The sequence below is a fragment of the Pseudorasbora parva genome, chromosome 22 (assembly GCF_024679245.1).
Source record: "Pseudorasbora parva isolate DD20220531a chromosome 22, ASM2467924v1, whole genome shotgun sequence".
Classification (NCBI taxonomy): domain Eukaryota; kingdom Metazoa; phylum Chordata; class Actinopteri; order Cypriniformes; family Gobionidae; genus Pseudorasbora; species Pseudorasbora parva.
Window position 1 is genome coordinate 11,105,068 of NC_090193.1, and position 23,211 is coordinate 11,128,278.

Here is a 23,211-nt window from a genome sequence, read left to right on the forward strand (position 1 = left end):
TTGAGCGGCCAGCCTTGCACTGTTTTAAAGTAATTTGCTACCCAGCTACGTTAGCCACGCCAGGAAGACAGAGATCCCTAACATGTGACGCCTCCGTCTTCAAGCTTTTCATAGCAGACCCCTCATCGGAGCGCTTCCTTACGTTGGCTCCAGGCCTGTTAATGGCATGAGAAAAAGTTGATGTTGCGACAGGCCCCGCTCCAGGCGAACACCACCAAGATGCGTGTAAACACCAGGGCGCCTGACCGGTGGGCCAGTGGCGCAATGGATAACGCGTCTGACTACGGATCAGAAGATTCTAGGTTCGACTCCTGGCTGGCTCGATCTGCCTCTTTTGCTTCGCTATCAGCCTACAGCAGTTTTATTAGCTTGTTTTATTAGCCCATAGTTTTTGACTATTGGTATTGGAATGGTTAGTTTTTTTTTCTTGTAAGTCCAACCATAGGCCGTTTTGTCAGCTAGATAGCGCCTACCATACAATACCGTGCGTGCTTTCAAATGCATCGCATAAGCACTGTCACGGGGACCTTGCTTTAATGACCAGTTTATAGTATCTTTTTATGCGAACACAAGAATGGGAGAGAGCTGCACTCCCTGGGAGAGACAAATGACATCTCCCTCCATCGAGTCTGGTACAAGTGAATTCAGTAAACAATCCCTTCGGAACATTGCCATATTCTTAAAGGCGACGGTCACACACTGAATGCCAAAGGGCCTAACATAACCCTGCCCTTGTACTGGCCACACGCATGAAAAATGGCACACAAGCCTGACCGGTGCTTGCGGGCTTTCCCATATGGTCTAGCGGTCAGGATTCCTGGTTTTCACCCAGGCGGCCCGGGTTCGACTCCCGGTATGGGAAGTTTTGGCTTGTCTTTGCTCCCCTTATCGAACAGCCAGAGCTTCTGTCTATTACTGAATCGCTTTTAGCCAGCAGTGGAGCTGCAGAAACCTGATAGGTTGAGGTTCTTCTCTTTCCCTGCATACCTTCGATAGCTCAGCTGGTAGAGCGGAGGACTGTAGGTGGACCGTTGGCAATCCTTAGGTCGCTGGTTCGACTCCGGCTCGAAGGAGGTCACTTTTCACACTCAAACATTTTCTTGGCCGCGCTGAGCCCTGACCGGGAATCGAACCCAGGCCGCGGCGGTGAGAGCGCCGAATCCTAACCACTAGACCACCAGGGAAGGGCTGTTCAGCCTGTCTCCTCAAGCCTGCCTGTGGGCCTCTACCAGATTTTGCTGCAATTTCTCAAGCAAAACCGCTAAGGCTAGCCTTTTCCTCTTGGAGAGGAGAGAGTCTCTGACCCTGGATCACAGTTCTTCCACTGAGAAACTGTCACATGCTCCGTGAGAACATCCTAACAACACCGCAACTTGCAATTCAATCAAAGCAGCTTGCAAAAGACAACAAGGAGAGCCCAGCCGTGCTCTCAGTGCCAAGAGGTGCCTGACTCACTCCGCTTTTTGTTTTCAGCCCTTCTTCTGCAGAGCATCTGGCGAAGGAGCTCGAGGTTGACAGAGCGCATAGCACAGAGTGTCGTCGTCTCTGAGGTATGCCTGGTTTTTTGAGCGGCCAGCCTTGCACTGTTTTAAAGTAATTTGCTACCCAGCTACGTTAGCCACGCCAGGAAGACAGAGATCCCTAACATGTGACGCCTCCGTCTTCAAGCTTTTCATAGCAGACCCCTCATCGGAGCGCTTCCTTACGTTGGCTCCAGGCCTGTTAATGGCATGAGAAAAAGTTGATGTTGCGACAGGCCCCGCTCCAGGCGAACACCACCAAGATGCGTGTAAACACCAGGGCGCCTGACCGGTGGGCCAGTGGCGCAATGGATAACGCGTCTGACTACGGATCAGAAGATTCTAGGTTCGACTCCTGGCTGGCTCGATCTGCCTCTTTTGCTTCGCTATCAGCCTACAGCAGTTTTATTAGCTTGTTTTATTAGCCCATAGTTTTTGACTATTGGTATTGGAATGGTTAGTTTTTTTTTCTTGTAAACTGACAGTCCAACCATAGGCCGTTTTGTCAGCTAGATAGCGCCTACCATACAATACCGTGCGTGCTTTCAAATGCATCGCATAAGCACTGTCACGGGGACCTTGCTTTAATGACCAGTTTATAGTATCTTTTTATGCGAACACAAGAATGGGAGAGAGCTGCACCCCCTGGGAGAGACAAATGACATCTCCCTCCATCGAGTCTGGTACAAGTGAATTCAGTAAACAATCCCTTCGGAACATTGCCATATTCTTAAAGGCGACGGTCACACACTGAATGCCAAAGGGCCTAACATAACCCTGCCCTTGTACTGGCCACACGCATGAAAAATGGCACACAAGCCTGACCGGCGTTTGCGGGCTTTCCCATATGGTCTAGCGGTCAGGATTCCTGGTTTTCACCCAGGCGGCCCGGGTTCGACTCCCGGTATGGGAAGTTTGGCTTGTCTTTGCTCCCCTTATCGAACAGCCAGAGCTTCTGTCTATTACTGAATCGCTTTTAGCCAGCAGTGGAGCTGCAGCAACCTGATAGGTTGAGGTTCTTCTCTTTCCCTGCATACCTTCGATAGCTCAGCTGGTAGAGCGGAGGCCTGTAGGTGGAACGTTGGCAATCCTTAGGTCGCTGGTTCGACTCCGGCTCGAAGGAGGTCACTTTTCACACTCAAACATTTTCTTGGCCGCGCTGGAGGGCAAAAGGAACGTTACCTGACCGGGAATCGAACCCGGGCCGCGGCGGTGAGAGCGCCAAATCCTAACCACTAGACCACCAGGGAAGGGCTGTTCAGCCTGTCTCCTCAAGCCTGCCTGTGGGCCTCTACCAGATTTTGCTGCAATTTCTCAAGCAAAACCGCTAAGGCTAGCCTTTTCCTCTTGGAGAGGAGAGAGTCTCTGACCCTGGATCACAGTTCTTCCACTGAGAAACTGTCACATGCTCTGTGAGAACATCCTAACAACACCGCAACTTGCAATTCAATCAAAGCAGCTTGCAAAAGACAACAAGGAGAGCCCAGCCGTGCTCTCAGTGCCAAGAGGTACCTGACTCACTCCGCATTTTGTTTTCAGCCCTTCTTCTGCAGAGCATCTGGCGAAGGAGCTCGAGGTTGACAGAGCGCATAGCACAGAGTGTCGTCGTCTCTGAGGTATGCCTGGCTTTTTGAGCGGCCAGCCTTGCACTGTTTTAAAGTAATTTGCTACCCAGCTACGTTAGCCACGCCAGGAAGACAGAGATCCCTAACATGTGACGCCTCCGTCTTCAAGCTTTTCATAGCAGACCCCTCATCGGAGCGCTTCCTTACGTTGGCTCCAGGCCTGTTAATGGCATGAGAAAAAGTTGATGTTGCGACAGGCCCCGCTCCAGGCGAACACCACCAAGATGCGTGTAAACACCAGGGCGCCTGACCGGTGGGCCAGTGGTGCAATGGATAATGCGTCTGACTACGGATGAGAAGATTCTAGGTTCGACTCCTGGCTGGCTCAATCTGCCTCTTTTGCTTCGCTATCAGCCTACAGCAGTTTTATTAGCTTGTTTTATTAGCCCATAGTTTTTGACTATTGGTATTGGAATGGTTAGTTTTTTTTTCTTGTAAACTGACAGTCCAACCATAGGCCGTTTTGTCAGCTAGATAGCGCCTACCATACAATACCGTGCGTGCTTTCAAATGCATCGCATAAGCACTGTCACGGGGACCTTGCTTTAATGACCAGTTTATAGTATCTTTTTATGCGAACACAAGAATGGGAGAGAGCTGCACCCCCTGGGAGAGACAAATGACATCTCCCTCCATCGAGTCTGGTACAAGTGAATTCAGTAAACAATCCCTTCGGAACATTGCCATATTCTTAAAGGCGACGGTCACACACTGAATGCCAAAGGGCCTAACATAACCCTGCCCTTGTACTGGCCACACGCATGAAAAATGGCACACAAGCCTGACCGGCATTCGCGGGCTTTCCCATATGGTCTAGCGGTCAGGATTCCTGGTTTTCACCCAGGCGGCCCGGGTTCGACTCCCGGTATGGGAAGTTTGGCTTGTCTTTGCTCCCCTTATCGAACAGCCAGAGCTTCTGTCTATTACTGAATCGCTTTTAGCCAGCAGTGGAGCTGCAGCAACCTGATAGGTTGAGGTTCTTCTCTTTCCCTGCATACCTTCGATAGCTCAGCTGGTAGAGCGGAGGACTGTAGGTGGAACGTTGGCAATCCTTAGGTCGCTGGTTCGACTCCGGCTCGAAGGAGGTCACTTTTCACACTCAAACATTTTCTTGGCCGCGCTGGAGGGCAAAAGGAACGTTCCCTGACCGGGAATCGAACCCGGGACGCGGCGGTGAGAGCGCCGAATCCTAACCACTAGACCACCAGGGAAGGGCTGTTCAGCCTGTCTCCTCAAGCCTGCCTGTGGGCCTCTACCAGATTTTGCTGCAATTTCTCAAGCAAAACCGCTAAGGCTAGCCTTTTCCTCTTGGAGAGGAGAGAGTCTCTGACCCTGGATCACAGTTCTTCCACTGAGAAACTGTCACATGCTCCGTGAGAACATCCTAACAACACCGCAACTTGCAATTCAATCAAAGCAGCTTGCAAAGACAACAAGGAGAGCCCAGCCGTGCTCTCAGTGCCAAGAGGTGCCTGACTCACTCCGCATTTTGTTTTCAGCCCTTCTTCTGCAGAGCATCTGGCGAAGGAGCTCGAGGTTGACAGAGCGCATAGCACAGAGTGTCGTCGTCTCTGAGGTATGCCTGGCTTTTTGAGCGGCCAGCCTTGCACTGTTTTAAAGTAATTTGCTACCCAGCTACGTTAGCCACGCCAGGAAGACAGAGATCCCTAACATGTGACGCCTCCGTCTTCAAGCTTTTCATAGCAGACCCCTCATCGGAGCGCTTCCTTACATTGGCTCCAGGCCTGTTAATGGCATGAGAAAAAGTTGATGTTGCGACAGGCCCCGCTCCAGGCGAACACCACCAAGATGCGTGTAAACACCAGGACGCCTGACAGGTGGGCCAGTGGCGCAATGGATAACGCGTCTGACTACGGATCAGAAGATTCTAGGTTCGACTCCTGGCTGGCTTGATCTGCCTCTTTTGCTTCGCTGTCAGCCTACAGCAGTTTTATTAGCCCATAGTTTTTGACTATTGGTATTGGAATGGTTAGTTTTTTTTTTCTTGTAAACTGACAGTCCAACCATAGGCCGTTTTGTCAGCTAGATAGCGCCTACCATACAATACCAAAAAAAGCTTCCAGAGGCACGTCCAGTGGCATTGGATGCTCTGCCTCCAGCACGAGTGCAGCCTGTTGTGCCTCCACAATATAGCCACCAGCTGCATCACTACCAGATGCCACCAGACACAGCTGGACAGGCAAAGACGAAGTTCAGGAAAATCCAGCCCTCATCAACCTGCACATCTGCCACACCAACTGCCACGTTCCACCAGCCAAGGACAATTTTTCCAAAGCCGACAGCAACACACCCATTGTTTCCTGACACACCCACTGCCCCTGTTGGGTCTCAGATGCTACTGTTGCCCTGCCCAGCCCCATGTTCCACCATTAACCCTGGAGCAATTTCCTCTGACCCACCTGCAAAAGACACAGCCACCCTAACCAAGCGGTCATACAATCGCTCTGTAAAATCAAATACGTGCAGAAAGTGTGGCCAATTTCGCACACAAGAAACTGGCCATAGCCAGTACAAAGGCAAAATATTTTGCCCAAATAAAGAAACAGTCACTAAGCAGCAGTGGTTACAGAATATGAGAAAATAACACACTTGTTTCTGTGATACATTCTGTTCTTTATCTTCCAGCCATATTTAATGCTAAAGTATTATACTGTGCACTTGTTTTTAAATTGTATGATTATTATTATTAAAGGTTTATGTGTAGAGGAAACAATATTAAGTATGTGTATATGTGAGTATGTATAACAATATGTATACATACACTATAATATATAAATATATAATAACTATATAACATATTATATACTATTATAAAAAACTATTATATATTTTTATTTATATATGCAAGTACAGTACATATACCTATATATTTTTTATATACCTATATATTTAATTAACAATAGCCTATTTTTTGTTGTTTATAAAATTATTTTGCTATTATATATTTTTATTTATATATGCAAGTACAGTACATATACACGTCTTTTTATATACCTATATATTTAATTAACAATAGCCTATTATTTTGTTGTTCCATGCTGTGAATTCAGTACTTTTCCAGATTTTTGTAAATATGTATATAGTAAATAAATCTAGTTCTCCAAGAAGACTGGTGGTTTGTGTTTATTTTTTTTAGTGCATGTAATGACATTCAGTGTCAAGTAACAGGGGGTTAGATGCAGTAATAAGGTGGTTATTTTGTTCCTACTGACATGGGAAATGATTAATGTAGCATTAATAAATGAATTTGGACAAATTAATATCTTAGTATTATGGATAAAATGTTATAATGAATTACAACGGAGAAATCTAACTTAGAAACAAACCTATTGATAAAATCAATATACGCATTACATTCAAAATCAAACTTGGAAACGAAAATTGATAGAATCAAATACACGCATTAAATTGTGACTGGTAGAGCGGAGGACTGTAGGTGGAACGTTGGCAATCCTTAGGTCGCTGGTTCGATTCTGGCTCGAAGGAGATCACTTTTCACACGCAAACATTTTCTTGGCCGCGCTGGAGGGCAAAAGGCACGTTCCCTGACCGGGAATCCAACCCGGGCCGCGGCGGTGAGGCCCACCCAAGCCTGGCTGTGGGCCTCTACCAGATTTTGTTGCAATTTCTCAAGCAAAACCACTAAGGCTAGCCTTTTCCTCTTGGAGAGGAGAGAGTCTCTGACCCTGGATCACAGTTCTTCCACTGAGAAACTGTCACATGCTCTGTGAGAACATCCTAATGCCTCCGTCTTGAAGCTTCATAGCAGACCCCTCATCGGAGCGCTTCCTTACGTTGGCTCCAGGCCTGTTAATGGCATGAGAAAAAGTTGATGTTGATGTCTCATGGGGATGAAAGACTACAATTCCCAGAATGTTTCGCTGCCCTGTGAGGCCATTCACAAAGCCACCTCTATATGGCGTTATTTCCCTGTCAAATGTCGAGAGCGCATTATTGTAGCGCGAAAGTACATTAATATAGTGCGCGAGCGCGAATCTCTCTCTGCTCGCGCGCGGAATATAATGCGCGAGCGCAAATCTCTCTCTGCTCGCAAGCGGAATGTAATGTGCGAGCGCGAATCTCCCTGCTCGTGCGCGAGAACTCTGCGTGCGCTCTCAGATACGCTGCTCTTGTTAGAATTTTTTGTCTGGGCTTACTCAGAGAATATGCCCGCACTTAAAACGTGTCCAGTGCAATCGCGAATCTCTCCTCTTCGCTTAAACTAAGCCTGTATGTGCACAGACTGTGTTCCGTGCGCTCGCAAGAAGAGAAATACTCTTCTTTACGGTTTCGTTCTCTTTGCTCTTGGCATAAACGGCAACAACCGATCAGAAATAGGCTTCAACGACTGACCAATGAAAACGCGACATCGTACATTAAATCTTATATTCAACCCCACATGGAATCAGAATCACTTGAGTTCAGTGACTTCAATAAAGATGAGTGAGATGGATCCGCAGAATCGACGATATTTTTGTTTTTTTATGTAAAATAGGCCTAGGTCAAATATATCTTAGAAATGTCTGGGAAGAGGGCGATTGGATTATTTTACATATTAACCTAGACTGTCTACTCTAGCCTATATGCACAGCCACTTTGTTCACACTACAGGTGCCATGCCCATTTGAAAGTGAGATTTTTGAGCCAAATGGATTTAAATGCAGATTCCAAAAGGCAAAAATAATTAAAATCTGAACAAAATGCCCCCTAATAGATATAATATAAGAATTATAATGTAATAATAGATAAGGGGGAAAAATGCCCCAGTAAAATTATGCTATATCTAACTGCATCAAACATAAATGCAACAGAATAAAACTAATTAAAAATACTGACTACTAAATTAATGAAATCCATTTTGTTGGGAAAATGTTACTGCAATTTGTGAGTTAAGTTCCCTTTCACCTCAAAAGTTGGCATACATTTTTAAATAATCCACTGGCAGTGGCAGAACTAGACTTTTATACATGGGGTGGTCAAGGCTGATTTAGGGGGTCCAGAGACCATGAATATCATGTGTTATACTTATTTGTTTTCATTGTTTTGACCAATGTAACCTTAAATATGTAACAATAAATAAGCACCCACAACTGTAGATATCAGTGAAATTTCACAATTCTCAGCCTAATAATATAAATGTAAAACATTATTGAATACAAGTGAACAGTTGAAGTTGCAGGACACAGTGATTCAGGTACAGAAATTAAATAATCAAACATAATAACATTGCATAATCGTTTTAAGTGCAGGTATATTCTCTGAGTGAGCCCAGACAAAAAATTCTAACAAGAGCAGCGTATCTGAGAGTGCACGCAGAGTTCTCGCGCACGAGCAGGGAGATTCGCGCTCGCACATTACATTCCGCTCGCGAGCAGAGAGAGATTTGCGCTCGCGCATTATATTCCGCGCGCGAGCAGGGAGATTCGCGCTCGCACATTGTATTCCGCTCGCGAGCAAAGAGATTCGTGCTCGCGGACTATATTAATGTACTTTCGCGCTACAATAATGCGCTCTCGACATTTGACAGGGAAATAACGCCATACCTCTACTGGATTACTGTGACTGAGTTGGAGAAGACACTACATTTAAAAACTGAACGTGTCTGTTCAATATAATGAGTGAGTCACCGCGTAAGTATCACAGCACTGAGCACTAACTGCAGGAGTGAGATAAATTAGCTGATGAGCTCGTGACGAGAGCTGAGGTAATCGCGACTACACTCGCGGCATACATTCACAACGCGAGTTCAGTCTGGCCCGTTTCAGTTCATGCCTTTGCAAACTTAACTTTCATAGAAATTAATTTGAGAAGTTAAAAGACTTACTTTGCTCACCATAGCTCCCCTCAAATGAGTGCCTGTAGCTGCCAGCTGAGCTGAGCTCTGAGTGTGATCTCCCATCCCCCATGCGCAGATTCAAAACATGCGGAAATGGCTCCCTCTGCTGGCTGTAGTCTTTAGCCTTTGGCCAAACATTCCTACTATGATGCAAATATCGTCAATTTGCATCATATGAGGAATTTTTCCAGAAATAAAATGCATAAATCTCTTGTCTCAGGGTGATATGAGGGGGGAAAGCACAATCATTTGAATATACTCCAGCATTTCTACTGATACAAAGCCATATGCTAATCGCTGAAGTAACCCTTTAAACTGGGTCAATAATGTAGTAGAAATGTGAAATTATGAATTTCATATTTTATGAAATTATGAATTTGGTGCTTTCTATACTGAGAAAAGACAGAAAATGTATTTTTGTCTCATGGGGATGACTCATTTGGCCACTCCCAAAGCCACAGCTACTGAATCACTGATCACTGTCCCACCGCATTCATCTTCATAAAATCAGTTTAGTTAGAAAACAGATACTACAATTGAAAGCTGAACGTGTCTGTTTAATATAATGTGATTTAGCAGCTGAGGGCTTGTCACAGCACAAACGCAGCACAAGTCAGATTACATTTACCGTGTCCGTGATGAATGAGCTGAATGAGCTCTCGTGATGAGAGCCGAGGTAAACACGACTGCGCTCGCGGCATAAGTTACATGCATAACACATGTTCAGTCTGGCGCGTTTTCAGTTCATGCCTTTGGAAGCTTAACTTTTAACAGGAATTAATTTGAGAAGTTAAAACACTTACATTGCTCAGCATAACTGTTTACATTAATGCCTGCAGCTGCGAGCAGAGCTGTGAGTACGATTTCCCACCCCTCCATGCGCGGGTTGAAAACATGTGGAAATAGCTCCCTCTGCTGGCTGTAGTCTTTAGCCTCTGGCCAAAAATTTTACAGATGACGCAAATTGATGATATTTGCGTCATTGGAGTAATATTTACAGAAATAAAATGCACAAATCTCTCGTCTCAGGGGGATATGAGGGATAACATTTTAAAATGCCCCTATTATGCAATTTTAAAGTTTCCTAATTTAGTTCAGAGGTCTCCAACAATAGGTTTACATGGATCAAAGTAAAAAAAAAAAGATAAAGAAAAAAAAAACACCCACAATGTTCAATGATTCTCAAACGATTCGATAGTCTCTCTAAATCCCTCCTTTCCCCGAGCCTAGTCTGCTCTGGTCAAATGGTCCAGTCTGTTGTCATTGGTCTACCATGTACAGCATCATGTATTTCTGACAAAAACAGCCATTATCCTGTTCTGTCCGGAGGCTTCGGCTCAGTGATTGTACACACTGTAAGATAGTAACAAGGACGTGGATTTTACACCAATCCCAGCGCCAGTCCGAATCAATGAAACATTGGAAGAACTAGTTATTCAGCTCGAACCTTGAGCAGGATGTTTCTCAAGTGAACGTTAACAAGTGTGCGTTTCTAATTTATTGTGGTGCACATACAGGAACTGTATCAATACCAGCGCATACAGTATTTAGCCAAGCACTTATGTGAATGACTGATGTAAAGTTAAAGTTCGGGATTTTTTTTTTTTGCTCCATCCTTTATCTTTACTTAAAGTTGAAAGAATGACAGACAATCTGCAATAGATACAGATTAATAGATACAGTTTTAGGTAATAGTGGCCCATAGCTGAGCAGTATTTCAGTAAGAGTAGTAATGCGAGAGCCAGACACCTACACAATATAAAACACAATAAACACATTGTATAGCACATGATACAATGCAGTATCCATAGAAATCAGCTGCAGTTTTTGAGCTGGTTCACGTTTTCCCTGGTGTCTGCGCACACAATAAATTGATGGGCAATATGCTAATGTTTCGTCTTGACGTCACAATGAAATGGCTTAGGACTCGTTTAAAAAACAATTTGTTTAATTGACTCAGTCAACTCTTACTTTTTAGAGACAATACCTTCATATACGGTGCACATCCTGATTTACAGCTTTGAAGGTTATTTTCATTCACTTAGAACTGTTACACAATAAATGAAAAGTAATTTTAATAGCGCAATGATTTTCATTTAATCATGCTCATGCATGCTGCACACGTCACAATATTATTATGGAGGCAGCTAATATTGAGGGAGGAATATACCACTTTAATTATATATTTTAATTACTGTTTATCAACAAGGCTACAACCAGACCCTTTATAAACCTAATTTTATATGCTTGATGTTATGGTGGGATGATTATATAATTGAGACATCTATTAACAATCGTGCAAACAGCAGGATCAATCAATGAAAGAGAAGTTTAAAAACGCATGTATAGTTTATTAAAAGAAAATATGGAAATAATTTAACTTCAATTTCTAAACTATGGAAATAATTTACAAAGGATAAATGAAAGCAAAAAGAGAAGAAAAAAAATACATAGGAAAAAGTGTCACCAAAGAAAAGAACAAAACCAAATAATTCTCATAACTAATTACCCAAATCCTGTAAACTAAGTACCAAAAGGAAAATGTGAAAGCGAAATCCTCTGCATATACAATGCTTTAAATAAACTGCACTAAATATAGACCAAAGATGCAGGGGGTGGCGATCACTCTGAACATAAGAACTAACAAGGAACATACTACATATAAATACGTATAATTTCTGCTCAAACACAAATTAACAAACAAACCCAAGCAATAACTTAAACAAGTATTAAATTGAGTACTAGCTGATTAACTAAGACATGGTCAAGTCAAGAGGCAAATAGCCAGGAGCAAAGGCAAATGTTCCACAAATTTTACTGGGAGCATCTACAAAGCTGTCTTTGTACTTGACTCGAGATAGACTATAAAAGTACTGACACAAAAATTGACATAGGCTTTCAAACAAGGTAAACCGCTCAATACAGACCTAAAGATACCCAAGATAAATCGAATAAATGACAAAACACATGCATTGCTATCCAATGCTTGAGGCCTGACTGCTGACACAAACTCGAGTGACATTGGACGCTGACTTCGCTCATGCCCACATCTTTAAATCAGGCCCTTGGAAATCAGCGGGTTGGTTGAGCGGAACAATATCACAATGATTGACAGGCAGGAGGTCCAGTGATCGTACACCTAGGTGTGGAATAAAGAAACGACGGGGAACAGAGAGAAAGAAAAAAAAAGTACACAAAACACTTTTGGAACACTATATACTCTAAATATAAAGTACTATCCAAGTAGTAATAAAAGGTGTTTGTTTTAATGATGACAGTAGTGCACATACAAGTTATGTGTTCTGATCATACTACATGCATCTTGATCCATTCAATCGATACGTGCCCACCTCTTCAAACGGGCCAGGGCATGGTTCAGCATTCCATGTGTTACTGAGCGATCATATAAGTCAAGCACAGTTTAGATTACTAAATGGCTATTGCGAATTCACCATAAATATGTTGCCTTTGGTTTGCTTGTTGGTGGAATAATGACAAATATATAAATGCATAACATTTAATGAAGCATTAAAGGGGTGGTTGCATGCGATTTCACTTTTTTTTAACTTTAGTATGTAAAGTTGCTGCTTGAGCATAAACAGTATCTGCAAAGTTACAGCACTGAAAGTTCAATCCAAACGGAGATAGTCTTTTAAAGTTATGGCAGTTTATTGCCTGCAAAAATGGCTGGTATGGACTACATCGAGCTTCTTCCCGGGTTGGTGACATCATAAACCCTTGCTAGTCACCACAGATGTGACTTCTGCCTGTAATCGTAAGGGGCGCAGCCTTTCCAGACAATCGGTGCTTGGCACTTCAGCCAATAAAAATACATGAAACTACATTTGGCACTCTAACCAATCTAAGACCATTGTGTTTTCGGAGGGATGGGTTTCACAGAAGCAGGAAGCAAACGAGCTGTTCAAAGGACAGTGGAGACAGCGGTGTGGAATAAAGGTAAAATCTACGAAAAATATGGTATTTAAAAAAAAAAGTATTAAGACATGTTATACTGCACCCTATTAACACAAACAAGCCTAGAAAAAAAACATGGAACCACCTCTTTAAAGTGTTACTTCACCGCTGGGAAGATGAATGTGTACTTAAATTATTTTAGAAGTTGGTGACTTAAGCCCTATTCGGACCGTAATTGTTTCTCATGGGGTCATAAGGTATTTTCATCATTTACAGGGGCCAGTCTGTGATTTTAATGCTGTCCGAATCCAGAATGTCAGTTTTTTTATCCCACCACCGCCGTGAAAATCACCGGCCAAATTACCAACTGTTTTTTGACAAACACCATGGTCGTGTGGTGATTTAATTGCCGTCCGAAATTTAATATCCACATCTCTGAGTTTTCAAGAAAAGATTGTTTAAAAATTAACTGTTTATTTCATTGTTGACCACAGCAGAGCAGCGTATCGTTGCATTTTCCTGTGGTTTGGATGCATTTTTAAGATCTACCCTACACTTTTATTGTTGAAATGTTGGAAAGTATTTACACGAAGAAGCTTTCATCACCACTCAAAAGAGAAAGAAAGAAAAGAACATTTGAAATGTGGCGTTATTATGGCAGTAATTAATGTTATTTAGGTTCAATTTGCAGCATTGTATTACCTTTCGCTCATTTCCACATTTTTTAAATCACATGCTTTTTTAAACAGGAGAATTAAATTAACATTTTCCTATTATTAAATTAAATATTTTATTCCAAGCATATGACATTTTTACAGCAGACAAATCATTTGTCTGACCATGTGAGCAGCGTTCCCAGGTGCACACAATCACAAAACTCGCTCCTTCACCGGGAATAAATCACCATCCGAATGCACAAGTTTTATCAATGAGGTGGCATGCAAATTTATTTTTACAGACGTCCACATAATAAATAATTACCATCCAAATAGGGCTAAAGACAACAACTCCCAGAAGGCACGAGGCCATTCCCAAGTCATGGTTATTGGTTATAATTTGCCCAACACGGCACCACCCCCCACTGTCATTTTAATCTGTATAGTAATAAAATAATGTAGTTCAGTTAGAGAACAGACACTAAAATTAAAAACTAAGTGGGTCTGCTCAATAAAGTGTGAGTGAGCAAAACGAGAGTTGCAGCACAAAGGGCAGGAGTCAGATTTCAGCGAAGAGCTGAGCTAAGCACGGCAATCATTCATGGTGCGTGTCCAGTCTTTTCAGACCATGCCTATGGCAAGCTTAACTTTAATAGGAATTCATTAAAAAGTTGAAACACTCACTTTGCACCGCACTGCTCCACTATGAATGCCCGAGCCGAGTGGCCGTGTGCATTTGTATTCTATGAGCGAGATCCCACCGCCTATGGGCAGGTTGAAAACACGTGGAACTAGCTCCTATTACTGACTGTACTCTCTAGCCTATGGACAAAAAAAAGCTTCAGATGACGCAAAATGAAAATATTGGAATCATCTGAGGCTTTATTCCATACTTAAAATACATAAATATCTCATCTCAGGGGCATTTGGGGGTTGGGGGAGCACAATAATTTGAATATACTATCAGTATTCTACTGATACAAATCTTAATGCTAATTGCTGAAGTGACCCTTTAACAAGAACTGCACAATGAATACCTAGTTATTACTTTATGTAAATGTAAAGCTGCTTTGAAACCATGTACATTGTGTAAAATGCTGTAAAAAAAAATAAAAAAGTCAGCAAAATGGCTTTTTTAAAAGACAGACATGGGACATAGAAAGAGTATGTGCATCCACAAAACCTGAGATAAAGATATCTGTGTAACATGTATTATTAGAAATGTACATCTGAAAATTAAAATTAACATTACTATTCTAATTTCCTTGCTAACGAGGTGGTAATAAATAACAAAAGCCAATTTACAGGTTTAGGCTTTTTCTTTTGATAACAGTGACATATCTCCTTCATGGTGTTTGATTATATGTGATCTTGCCTGATTCCACTGAACAAATCCCTTTCCACATTTATTGCACTTAAATGGTTTTTCACCGGTGTGAATTCTTAAATGTTCTGCAAGATGCCAGCTCTTATAGAATCTTCTGCCACAAAACTTACAGGGGTAGTTTCGATCACCTTGATGTAAAAGCATGTGGTTTTTCATGCTCTTTAGACGTTTGAATGGCCTATCACATATCTTACAATAGAAAGGATATTTCCCGGGGCCCTGATCAGAAAGACTTAATTTAGTAGAGTGCCGTGGGTTTGTGTCCACATTTACACTGTCTGGCTGCAGAATTATTTCCACATGGGAGAGCTGTGAGTCCACTGGTTCTTCAAACCGATCCTCTGCTCGTCTTTCTGTAGGGAAATATATATTATAATTAAGTCTACAAATATGATTATCTATAGTCCTGTCAATAAAAAAATATACTAATACCAAATTTAAGTTTTTAATATATTCTTATATTGTTAAATTTTCACACATATTATAACAATATAAAATGAGTATATTTAAAATAATTGTTTAATATTTTTACTAAGCACTAAGAATGAAGAACAGTATCACTGATACCTGTACTGATGCCCCCCCCCCTCCCCCTCAATTTTATCCATTAATTATAGACATTCAAACATTACAGTATAACTAAAAACTATAATTAACATTAACGACAGTCAGCAGTGGGTTTATTAGGGTGCAGTCACTTTGTCCCGGATTACACTTGGTAATAAGATACATTTTGGTTGATCGAATCACACAAGTTGACAGCAGTAAATACAGGTTTAAACATGATCTAAAATGTGGCCTCTTTCAGCAGGATAATAAAAATCTGTCCCAGCCGCTGCTACTTTTTTTTACAAGAGTCACTTACTGAACCAGGGGCAATAATAAAATTAAATAATAACAATAATAATATAAAAATGTATTTGAAAGTAATATTATAATGTTGTGTATAATACTATAGACACAGCCACTTGATTGAGAGATTTATTTTTGATAGAATAATTACTTTATAATTTTATCAGAGTTTTGCATACATGCTAGCATTGACCTGAACCATGCATTAATATGATTGGTAATATTATGGGAGTGGCTTGATGTACAGGAGATGCAGATAACTTTATCTTGACCCTTAATAAACTCTAATTAATGCGGTCACGTAAAAAATATGCTTAAAATTAAATTATATTTCATTAAAAAAAATTAAATGAATTGCTAACTACAACATTAAAATAAAAATGTAAAGGGTGCACAAATACTAAAAAAAATAAATAAATAAATAAATAAAATCGCCAATATAAATAATTGGGAATCGTGTATAAAAAACGTATATTTTATCTATTATATCACAGGAACGCACAGTAATCTTATAACAAATTAATCCAGATATTTTAATCCAATCCGCAAATAAATTTGAAGAACCTAATTAGCCAGAGCTCAGTTATCACAATTAAAAGATCTGGGATCACAATTGTGTGTGTGTGTCTATACCATTTATAGACACACATATTATATTATATACAGTGGGTTCGGAAAGTATTCAGATCACCTTAAATTTTTCACTCTTTTATAAAAGTTATTTCAGGTTTTCTTTTTTAACAATTCTGTGTTTTTCTGTCAATATGGGGTGCTGTGTGTGTACATTAATGAGACTAAAAATGAACTTAAATGATTTTAGCAAATGGCTGCAATATAAAAAAAAAAGTGGTTGCCACTGGTTGCCAAAAGTAGCTTGTAAATCAAATTCAAAGCACTGATTTTTGCCTACAGAACAACCACTGACTTGCAACCCCATACCTTAACTTACTACTTCAGACTTACTTAAATCACTTTCACAGACCTTTACCTTGTACCGTTCCCTGCTGGTGAAATGACCTGCCTAACTCAGCTGAGCCTATTTTTTTATTTATTTTTTAGGAATGAAGACTGGTAGACATTGACTGGCAAAATTTGATTGGCAGCTGTAGTGATAATCACCTGCATGGAGTCTCTCGTGCTCTTTCAAGTGGAATTTCGATTTGAAACGACTTCCACATGAACCGCAGCAGAAAGGAGTCTCGTTCTGGTGCATTAAAGCGTGTCTCTGCAAACGTCCTTTGGTGCTGAAAATTTTTCTGCAAATCTTGCATATTAATGTGTTTTGGTGACTTTGAATTGCCTTTGGTGAAATCTCATTAGAAGTTTCAATGTAAATTTGAAGGGATGACAGGTCTTGTTCAGGTGCTGGAAGTTCAACAAGACAATCACTGGCAGACTGCACTGCAGATGAGTATGAATGATCAGCCTGATTTTCACACAGTTCTGACTTAACTGTGATTGACGATTGTGTATCTGTACAACCACTATATTCATTCTTAGACAGCACGTTTGGCAGAAGGGAGAGGCAGTGAGAGGGTTCCTCCCATTTAAAACCTTCAGAAAGCGGAGAAGTATTGGTAGAAGCTTGTCTCAAATGCTCATGGGACATCACAGTGGCAACCTCCATCTTTACTTGTATTTCTGAGAGTTCTGAACCCAACGGACCTTGCAGACCTCCATCTCTCTGATTATCTGTGTAAGAGAAGCACAAAATTAGTTTTTACTTGTAAGACAGGAAAACACTAAATAACAATGTTATTTAAAAACCCAGTTTGCAGAGTTTGGGAAGTCCGAGTCGACATTTTAAATAAATGTAAGATGGGCAAATTTCTGATTTTTTTATTTGTATAAATCCAGTTGGAGGAAAATCAATAATATTAAAAATAACACACAGCATATTAATTCAGCAGCATTTCCTTTCCCTGCTCTCCCTACATCTCTCTCCCTACCTACCTACCTACCTACCAACCAACCAAGCAACCAACCAGGGACGCCACAATTCTCAATATAACATTGAACCATTCGGTACGGCATTCATGCTAAATATCTTGACCTTATCTTGATATCTTGTGTTCTGACTGAAAATTACATCAGCGATGACCGACAGCTAATGAAAGAGTGAGATACAGGGCAGCGGGAGGTTCAGCGAGAAGTTATAGATATTAGTGTTTTACAATAGATATATTTACAATTCTATCAAACAGGAACAAAGCCCAAACATTTGCATGTCCAGCCGTGGCAGCAGCACATTACAAAATTATTAATTTACCTCAAACTCTTTGCTGAAAAAAATCCATGCTCCCTCTGTCTCTCCAACAATTTTCTGTGCAATATACTTTTTTTCTTTTTCTCCACAAATCAGCAGACAATTTGGAGCAAACTTTGTGCAGTTTATTATTTTTAATAACAATCCGAAGTCTCCCGCGAGAACTCCAGTCTGGCGCACGTGATCTCTCGTTGCTTACTTGTCACATCCGCACGTGTGTTTGACTGTGATACGTAGTTTGCGCACCGGAGAGAGTGAGTTTTCAGCGATTCTTCCTCTTGTATAGTCATGCAGTGTGAAACCCTCTGTCGCCGATCCATCGTGCAGTGTCAACACAGCAGTGACTGAATGCTAACCCAGATAGGCATGCAGTGTGAAAAGAGCAGTGACCTGACGAGTTTGAAAATCGTGCAGTCTGAACTAGGCTTTAGGTGTGTTGTCCTGGTCAAGACAATCTCCTGAACTCCAAACTGAATGTCAGAATGGGAAAGAAAGGTGATTTAAGCTAATTTGAGCGTGGCATGGTTGTTGGTGCCAGACGGGCCAGTCTGAGTATTTCACAAAATATTTATTAATTTATATGGAACGTGATAAAAAGGTGACCAATTTCAAGGTCACCTTTTTATCACGTTCCATATAAATTAATATATATTTTGTAAATGACAACATAATATATGCTTTAACACAGGAATTAAAATCAAGGAAAACAATGCTTTGAACATCAGCCTACTATTTTAAAACTACAGTTTTAACAAAGCATTATAAACTAATTAAACAAATGAAATAAACAATGAAATACAACTCATAATAAATAAAAATACAGAATTTTTTATTTCCTCTGCCTGCTATATTATATCACGCTTTGATTGTCATAATTATGTGGCAATGTTACTAGTAGGTTGCGGTAGACTAGTTTTTTATATTTCTTAATAAACTTGGGCCAACTGGAACAAATGTTATAAAGAAATTATGAATTATTAAGGGTAGATCACCACAGGAAAGTTTTCTCAAAGAGCCAGAAAGTAACATTGCAGCAGGCACAACAAATTAATAACTAAGCGTTTCAGTTAGGACAGATAGTAGCAATGCACAATCACAGTAGTGACGCCGACTGGGTTAATGTTAAGCGTTACCGTAGCTGAGGGAAATGTTGCAGCGAGATCTGCCAGTGTCTGATCCAGTCTTCAAAGGAATATTACAAACAGCAAACGTCAAAACTCAAGAGTACACACGACGATTTTGTTTTGGTGGTTTGCTTGACGATGTGAGAATAGGGCTCTTTTACTTTAATGGTAACGTTAGACTTTGTTTTTAATTAGCTTAAAACATCTTTTCCTAGATGTTGATTCTTATGCACATATGCTTTCGCTCTTACACACACACGTGCGCGCGCTCTCTCTCTTTCACACACACACACACACACACACACACACACAGTAAAATGGGCTCACAAACCTCCGCGTTTAGTTTGCGGATACTGTTTAACTACCTGGTGCTACTTAGGCCGCAATTTCAAATCACTCGCAGGCCACACACAGCACTGAGCAGGAATATCAGGAGTCTGGACCACAGCCAATCAGAGGCAAAGACCCGCCCCATCTCGGTCTCTGATTGGTTTAGACCACGACATGATCCAACCATGAGTGTGTGTGAGTTCCATCAAAGTAGAAAAAAGTGGACAGATTTTTTTTTAAACCATGCTCGTGTGGACACGATTGTTTTTTTTAAAACGGAGGAGGAAAAAACTCTGGTAATAAAAATACCCGTGTACGTGTGGACTAGGCCTAAGGCAGTTTTAAAGGGAAAAGGGGATCAAACGCAGTATTAGTATGGTGTTCCTAATAATCCTTGAGGTGAGTGTATATACAGCTATATTATAAGTGTATAGTATTCTCTCTAGAAGGGCAACACAAGCCTGATGTGTCAAATAAAACATAAATCACATTTGAAATATATAAAAATTAGTGGTGGGCCGTTAACGTGCTGCATTAACGGGAGACTCTTATGGGGCGATAAAAAAAAAATAACGCCGTTAATCTAGTCTCAAAGTTGGGTTGGGAGCTGGGTCTATACCAGCGTTTCCCAACCGGGGTGCCGTGTAAAAGGTGCTGGCACGCACTTGCCCCACGGTTCATCTCACATCTGATGACGCATCTTTAATACTGGTTGACTTTAAAATAACGCTTTATGTATATTTCTGTCGATGGATACACGTGCTGGCTTCTCAGTGATACATTACAACAACAGCGATAATAAAAGAAAAACGTTGGCAAAACGGTCTCTCTTTGTAAACTTAATGTATGCGAGTGCTGCCGTATGTTCGAATATGAACAGTTATTTCTCCGTCATCACACGTGTGTAGTGCCAGAGGACGCGAATGAGAACTTGAGCGCTCTGTGCACTCATCCGAGATCGGCCTAACATCTCACAGCGTGCAAATATTGAGTTATCTTTTAAGTCTTGCGCTTGAACGGACAAACTCACACAAAAAAGTATGTAAACATATCAATCTTGATGAGTATCCAAGCAGTCTGAATATGCCTTAAGTGAACTTTATAGTCGAAAAAGACGATGCATATCCTTGCATTAGGTCTTAAAGGGGCAGTAGCCTTTACTGCTGTCTGTTTAATGTCAAACAAAAGATAAAGACATAACTCACTTCTCTTGATTGGATAGCTTGTGTAAGTTTAATAAGGATTAATCTTTAATTTAAACAGTGAAATATGCAACTATTTTACATTTGATTACTTAATTCAATTTCTCTACCTAAAAACTAATGTTAGACCTACCTGAAAAACCTGAAAAGCATTGTTTATTTGATTAGTATCTTTGCTCAATAGTGTTTATTTGTGCTGCTGCTTGAATTTAAGTTATTTGTTCTTATTTTCTTTATTTATATTTGACAGTAGTCCCTTTTTTTCCCTGAACATAGTAAATACAGGACCGTACCGAAATCGTGAACCTAAAACCGTGATACTAACCGAACCGTGAGCCATCTATACTGTTACACCCCCAGCGTAACGTATGTGAGAGGATATCAAACACATTCTAAAAGCCTTTGGGAGAATTCAGATGAGCCATTTTAATATAGATATCTAGATTAATTTAAAAACTAATCTAGATTTAAAAAAAAAATTATCTATACCCACCTCTAATAAAAATAGACATTTCTTACCATTATTCCATATGTCAGGCTTTACTTGGTTAATTTAAAAATGGCAATTAAAATAGCACACAATTTATCATAATTAATGGCATCTACTATTATAATATGATTTAAGTGAGAACATACTTTGGCGTTGGTGAATACACAGCGTATTCTGACTGACTGCAATAGAAAATGAAGATATAACCTGAAAACAATGCACTTCAGATGATTCCAAAGTACTAACGTACCATTGATCATGGCCAAAATAAAACTTGGTATTTTCAATGACCACGTCAAAATAGAAATAGTTTATAGTGAATGTTTTACTAACCATGGCGTGCTTCTGCACAGATGCCGTTTCGGCTGTGAGTCAGTGTGCTCCTGAGACAACAGTTCTCCTGCTTTAGACGCTCTATCTCTTGCTCATATTCAATCATATTGTCTTTGACAGCGTCAAATATTTCTTCGGCTACTGCTGTCATGCGTTTCACCAAAAACGAATGAATAGACACAAGTCCCATTTTGATCATTTTGTTATAAACTCTCTCTTCCGTTTCTTTCTCTTCTTCTTGTTGTTTATTGGTGGCTGACAGTGACAATCCAGCATTTAGGCAGCATTACCGCCACCAACTGAACTGGAGTGTGTAACAGTAACAGCAACGCGGAGGACTTGCTAACTTAAATCAAAAATACTACTACTACTTTCAATCATATTAAAACTATCTATCTAAACTATTATAAAACAAGATTTTACTATCTTGTATTACTATATATATATATATATATATATATATATATATATATATATATATATATATATATATATATATATATATATATATATATATATATATAACAAAAGCTGAGTTTGGTCGTTTTTTTATTTATTATAACCAATTAAGTTATATTTGGTGGCTAAAGGCACTTTCACACCAGAATCGAAATAATAAGGCTGAAATGCAAAATAAAATGTGTACAGTAGAGGACGCTGCTCAATCAAACATTTCAGCTGTGTTGCCGTTCTGGACTGAAGAAGAAAACGCAACTTTATAAATAATATTGTGCATCTTTTGGTGCTAGTTATTTATTATATTTATATTATATGAATTATAATCATTTTGAATTCATACTATTAATATGAATTGACAAGTAGCCAAATAGTAATTTATTTGATTCACATCATGCATTGATATAGTCCGATCATCTCAGCTGCCTTCTCTCAATTTTCAGAAGAGAAGTGAATCAAACGGACACTGTGATTAGCTGTTTGCCACACGTGTTACACTTTCAGGTGCACGCGCTTCAGAATTGATCGCTAACTCTGGATTAAACCTGAGTTTATACTGAGCTTTGAGAAACAGTTGAACTTGATCTAAACCGGGTTGGATTTATCTGGATTTGTCAACTCTAAATTTACCCTGAAACGTACTCGGTTACTTTCGTAACCTCGGTTCCCTGAGAGAGAGGAACGAGTATTACGTATGGGAAAAACTCCTTTTCTCGAGAATGTGAAGCAAAACTTTTAATAAAGGTATCTATGTAAAGCGCAGTGAGCTGCACGGCCATAGCCCAGCGCGAGGAGCGCTCTGATTGGCCGGGCTGCGGCAACTGCAGGAACCTATGGTGAGGCGGCTGAGAGGAACGAACCAATGGGGGGCGTTCCAGAAGCCCGCCGAAAAAGGTGCTTATATTTGCATACAGGAGGCTATATAAGACCCTAATTCGCCATAGGTGTCAGGTTTTAAGATCGACTGAAGCGATACCTGAGAAGCATAAACACGGCACGGAACGTAATACTCGTTCCTCTCTCTCAGGGAACCGAGGTTACGAAAGTAACCGAGTACGTTCCCTTTCGAGAGAGGTTCCTCGTATTACGTATGGGAACACAATGTAAAGCGCCGTGTGTGCTGACTGACCCAGTATACCCAAAGCACATGTTATAAACCCCCGAGACACCGACAGAGGCGGCTTATAAGGGGAATAAA

The 23,211-nt window shown here is 40.7% G+C and overlaps 1 protein-coding gene and 9 non-coding genes across 10 annotated transcripts; 8 read left to right on the plus strand and 2 right to left on the minus strand.

Moving 5' to 3' along the window:
* Nucleotides 1–250: 250 nt before the first annotated feature.
* trnar-acg (transfer RNA arginine (anticodon ACG)) lies at nt 251–323 on the plus strand. The gene has a single exon. It is a non-coding gene; the product is annotated as a tRNA-Arg (tRNA).
* A 467-nt stretch (nt 324–790) lies between these two features.
* On the plus strand, nt 791–862 carry trnae-uuc (transfer RNA glutamic acid (anticodon UUC)). Its single transcript has one exon. It is a non-coding gene; the product is annotated as a tRNA-Glu (tRNA).
* Nucleotides 863–986: 124 nt separating this feature from the next.
* Nucleotides 987–1,073, plus strand: trnay-gua (transfer RNA tyrosine (anticodon GUA)). Its single transcript is given in 2 exon segments — nt 987–1,023; nt 1,038–1,073. It is a non-coding gene; the product is annotated as a tRNA-Tyr (tRNA).
* Nucleotides 1,074–1,814: 741 nt separating this feature from the next.
* On the plus strand, nt 1,815–1,887 carry trnar-acg (transfer RNA arginine (anticodon ACG)). Its single transcript has one exon. It is a non-coding gene; the product is annotated as a tRNA-Arg (tRNA).
* A 474-nt stretch (nt 1,888–2,361) lies between these two features.
* trnae-uuc (transfer RNA glutamic acid (anticodon UUC)) lies at nt 2,362–2,433 on the plus strand. The gene has a single exon. It is a non-coding gene; the product is annotated as a tRNA-Glu (tRNA).
* Nucleotides 2,434–3,947: 1,514 nt separating this feature from the next.
* Nucleotides 3,948–4,019, plus strand: trnae-uuc (transfer RNA glutamic acid (anticodon UUC)). The gene has a single exon. It is a non-coding gene; the product is annotated as a tRNA-Glu (tRNA).
* Nucleotides 4,020–4,142: 123 nt separating this feature from the next.
* On the plus strand, nt 4,143–4,229 carry trnay-gua (transfer RNA tyrosine (anticodon GUA)). Its single transcript is given in 2 exon segments — nt 4,143–4,179; nt 4,194–4,229. It is a non-coding gene; the product is annotated as a tRNA-Tyr (tRNA).
* A 55-nt stretch (nt 4,230–4,284) lies between these two features.
* Nucleotides 4,285–4,356, minus strand: trnae-cuc (transfer RNA glutamic acid (anticodon CUC)). The gene has a single exon. It is a non-coding gene; the product is annotated as a tRNA-Glu (tRNA).
* Nucleotides 4,357–4,985: 629 nt separating this feature from the next.
* Nucleotides 4,986–5,058, plus strand: trnar-acg (transfer RNA arginine (anticodon ACG)). The gene has a single exon. It is a non-coding gene; the product is annotated as a tRNA-Arg (tRNA).
* A 6,097-nt stretch (nt 5,059–11,155) lies between these two features.
* LOC137058473 (zinc finger protein OZF-like) lies at nt 11,156–21,802 on the minus strand. The gene is made up of 3 exons (XM_067431758.1): nt 21,558–21,802; nt 16,932–17,504; nt 11,156–15,313 (listed from the first exon to the last, which is right to left on the minus strand). Exons 1-3 carry the CDS (start codon nt 21,754–21,756, stop codon nt 14,883–14,885), a joined length of 1,203 nt encoding a protein of 400 aa, XP_067287859.1. The 5' UTR covers nt 21,757–21,802; the 3' UTR covers nt 11,156–14,882.
* Between the last annotated feature and the right edge of the window lie 1,409 nt (nt 21,803–23,211).

Coding starts and splice junctions, on each gene's coding strand:
- LOC137058473 (XM_067431758.1), bottom strand. CDS start 21,756: ATGATCAAAATGGGACTTGTGTCTATTCATTCGTTTTTGGTGAAACGC. Junction 17,505..21,557: donor CTGTGCAGAAGCACGCCATG/GTTAGTAAAACA, acceptor TCTCTTACACAG/ATAATCAGAGAGATGGAGGT. Junction 15,314..16,931: donor GCACGAGAGACTCCATGCAG/GTGATTATCACT, acceptor ATTTCCCTACAG/AAAGACGAGCAGAGGATCGG.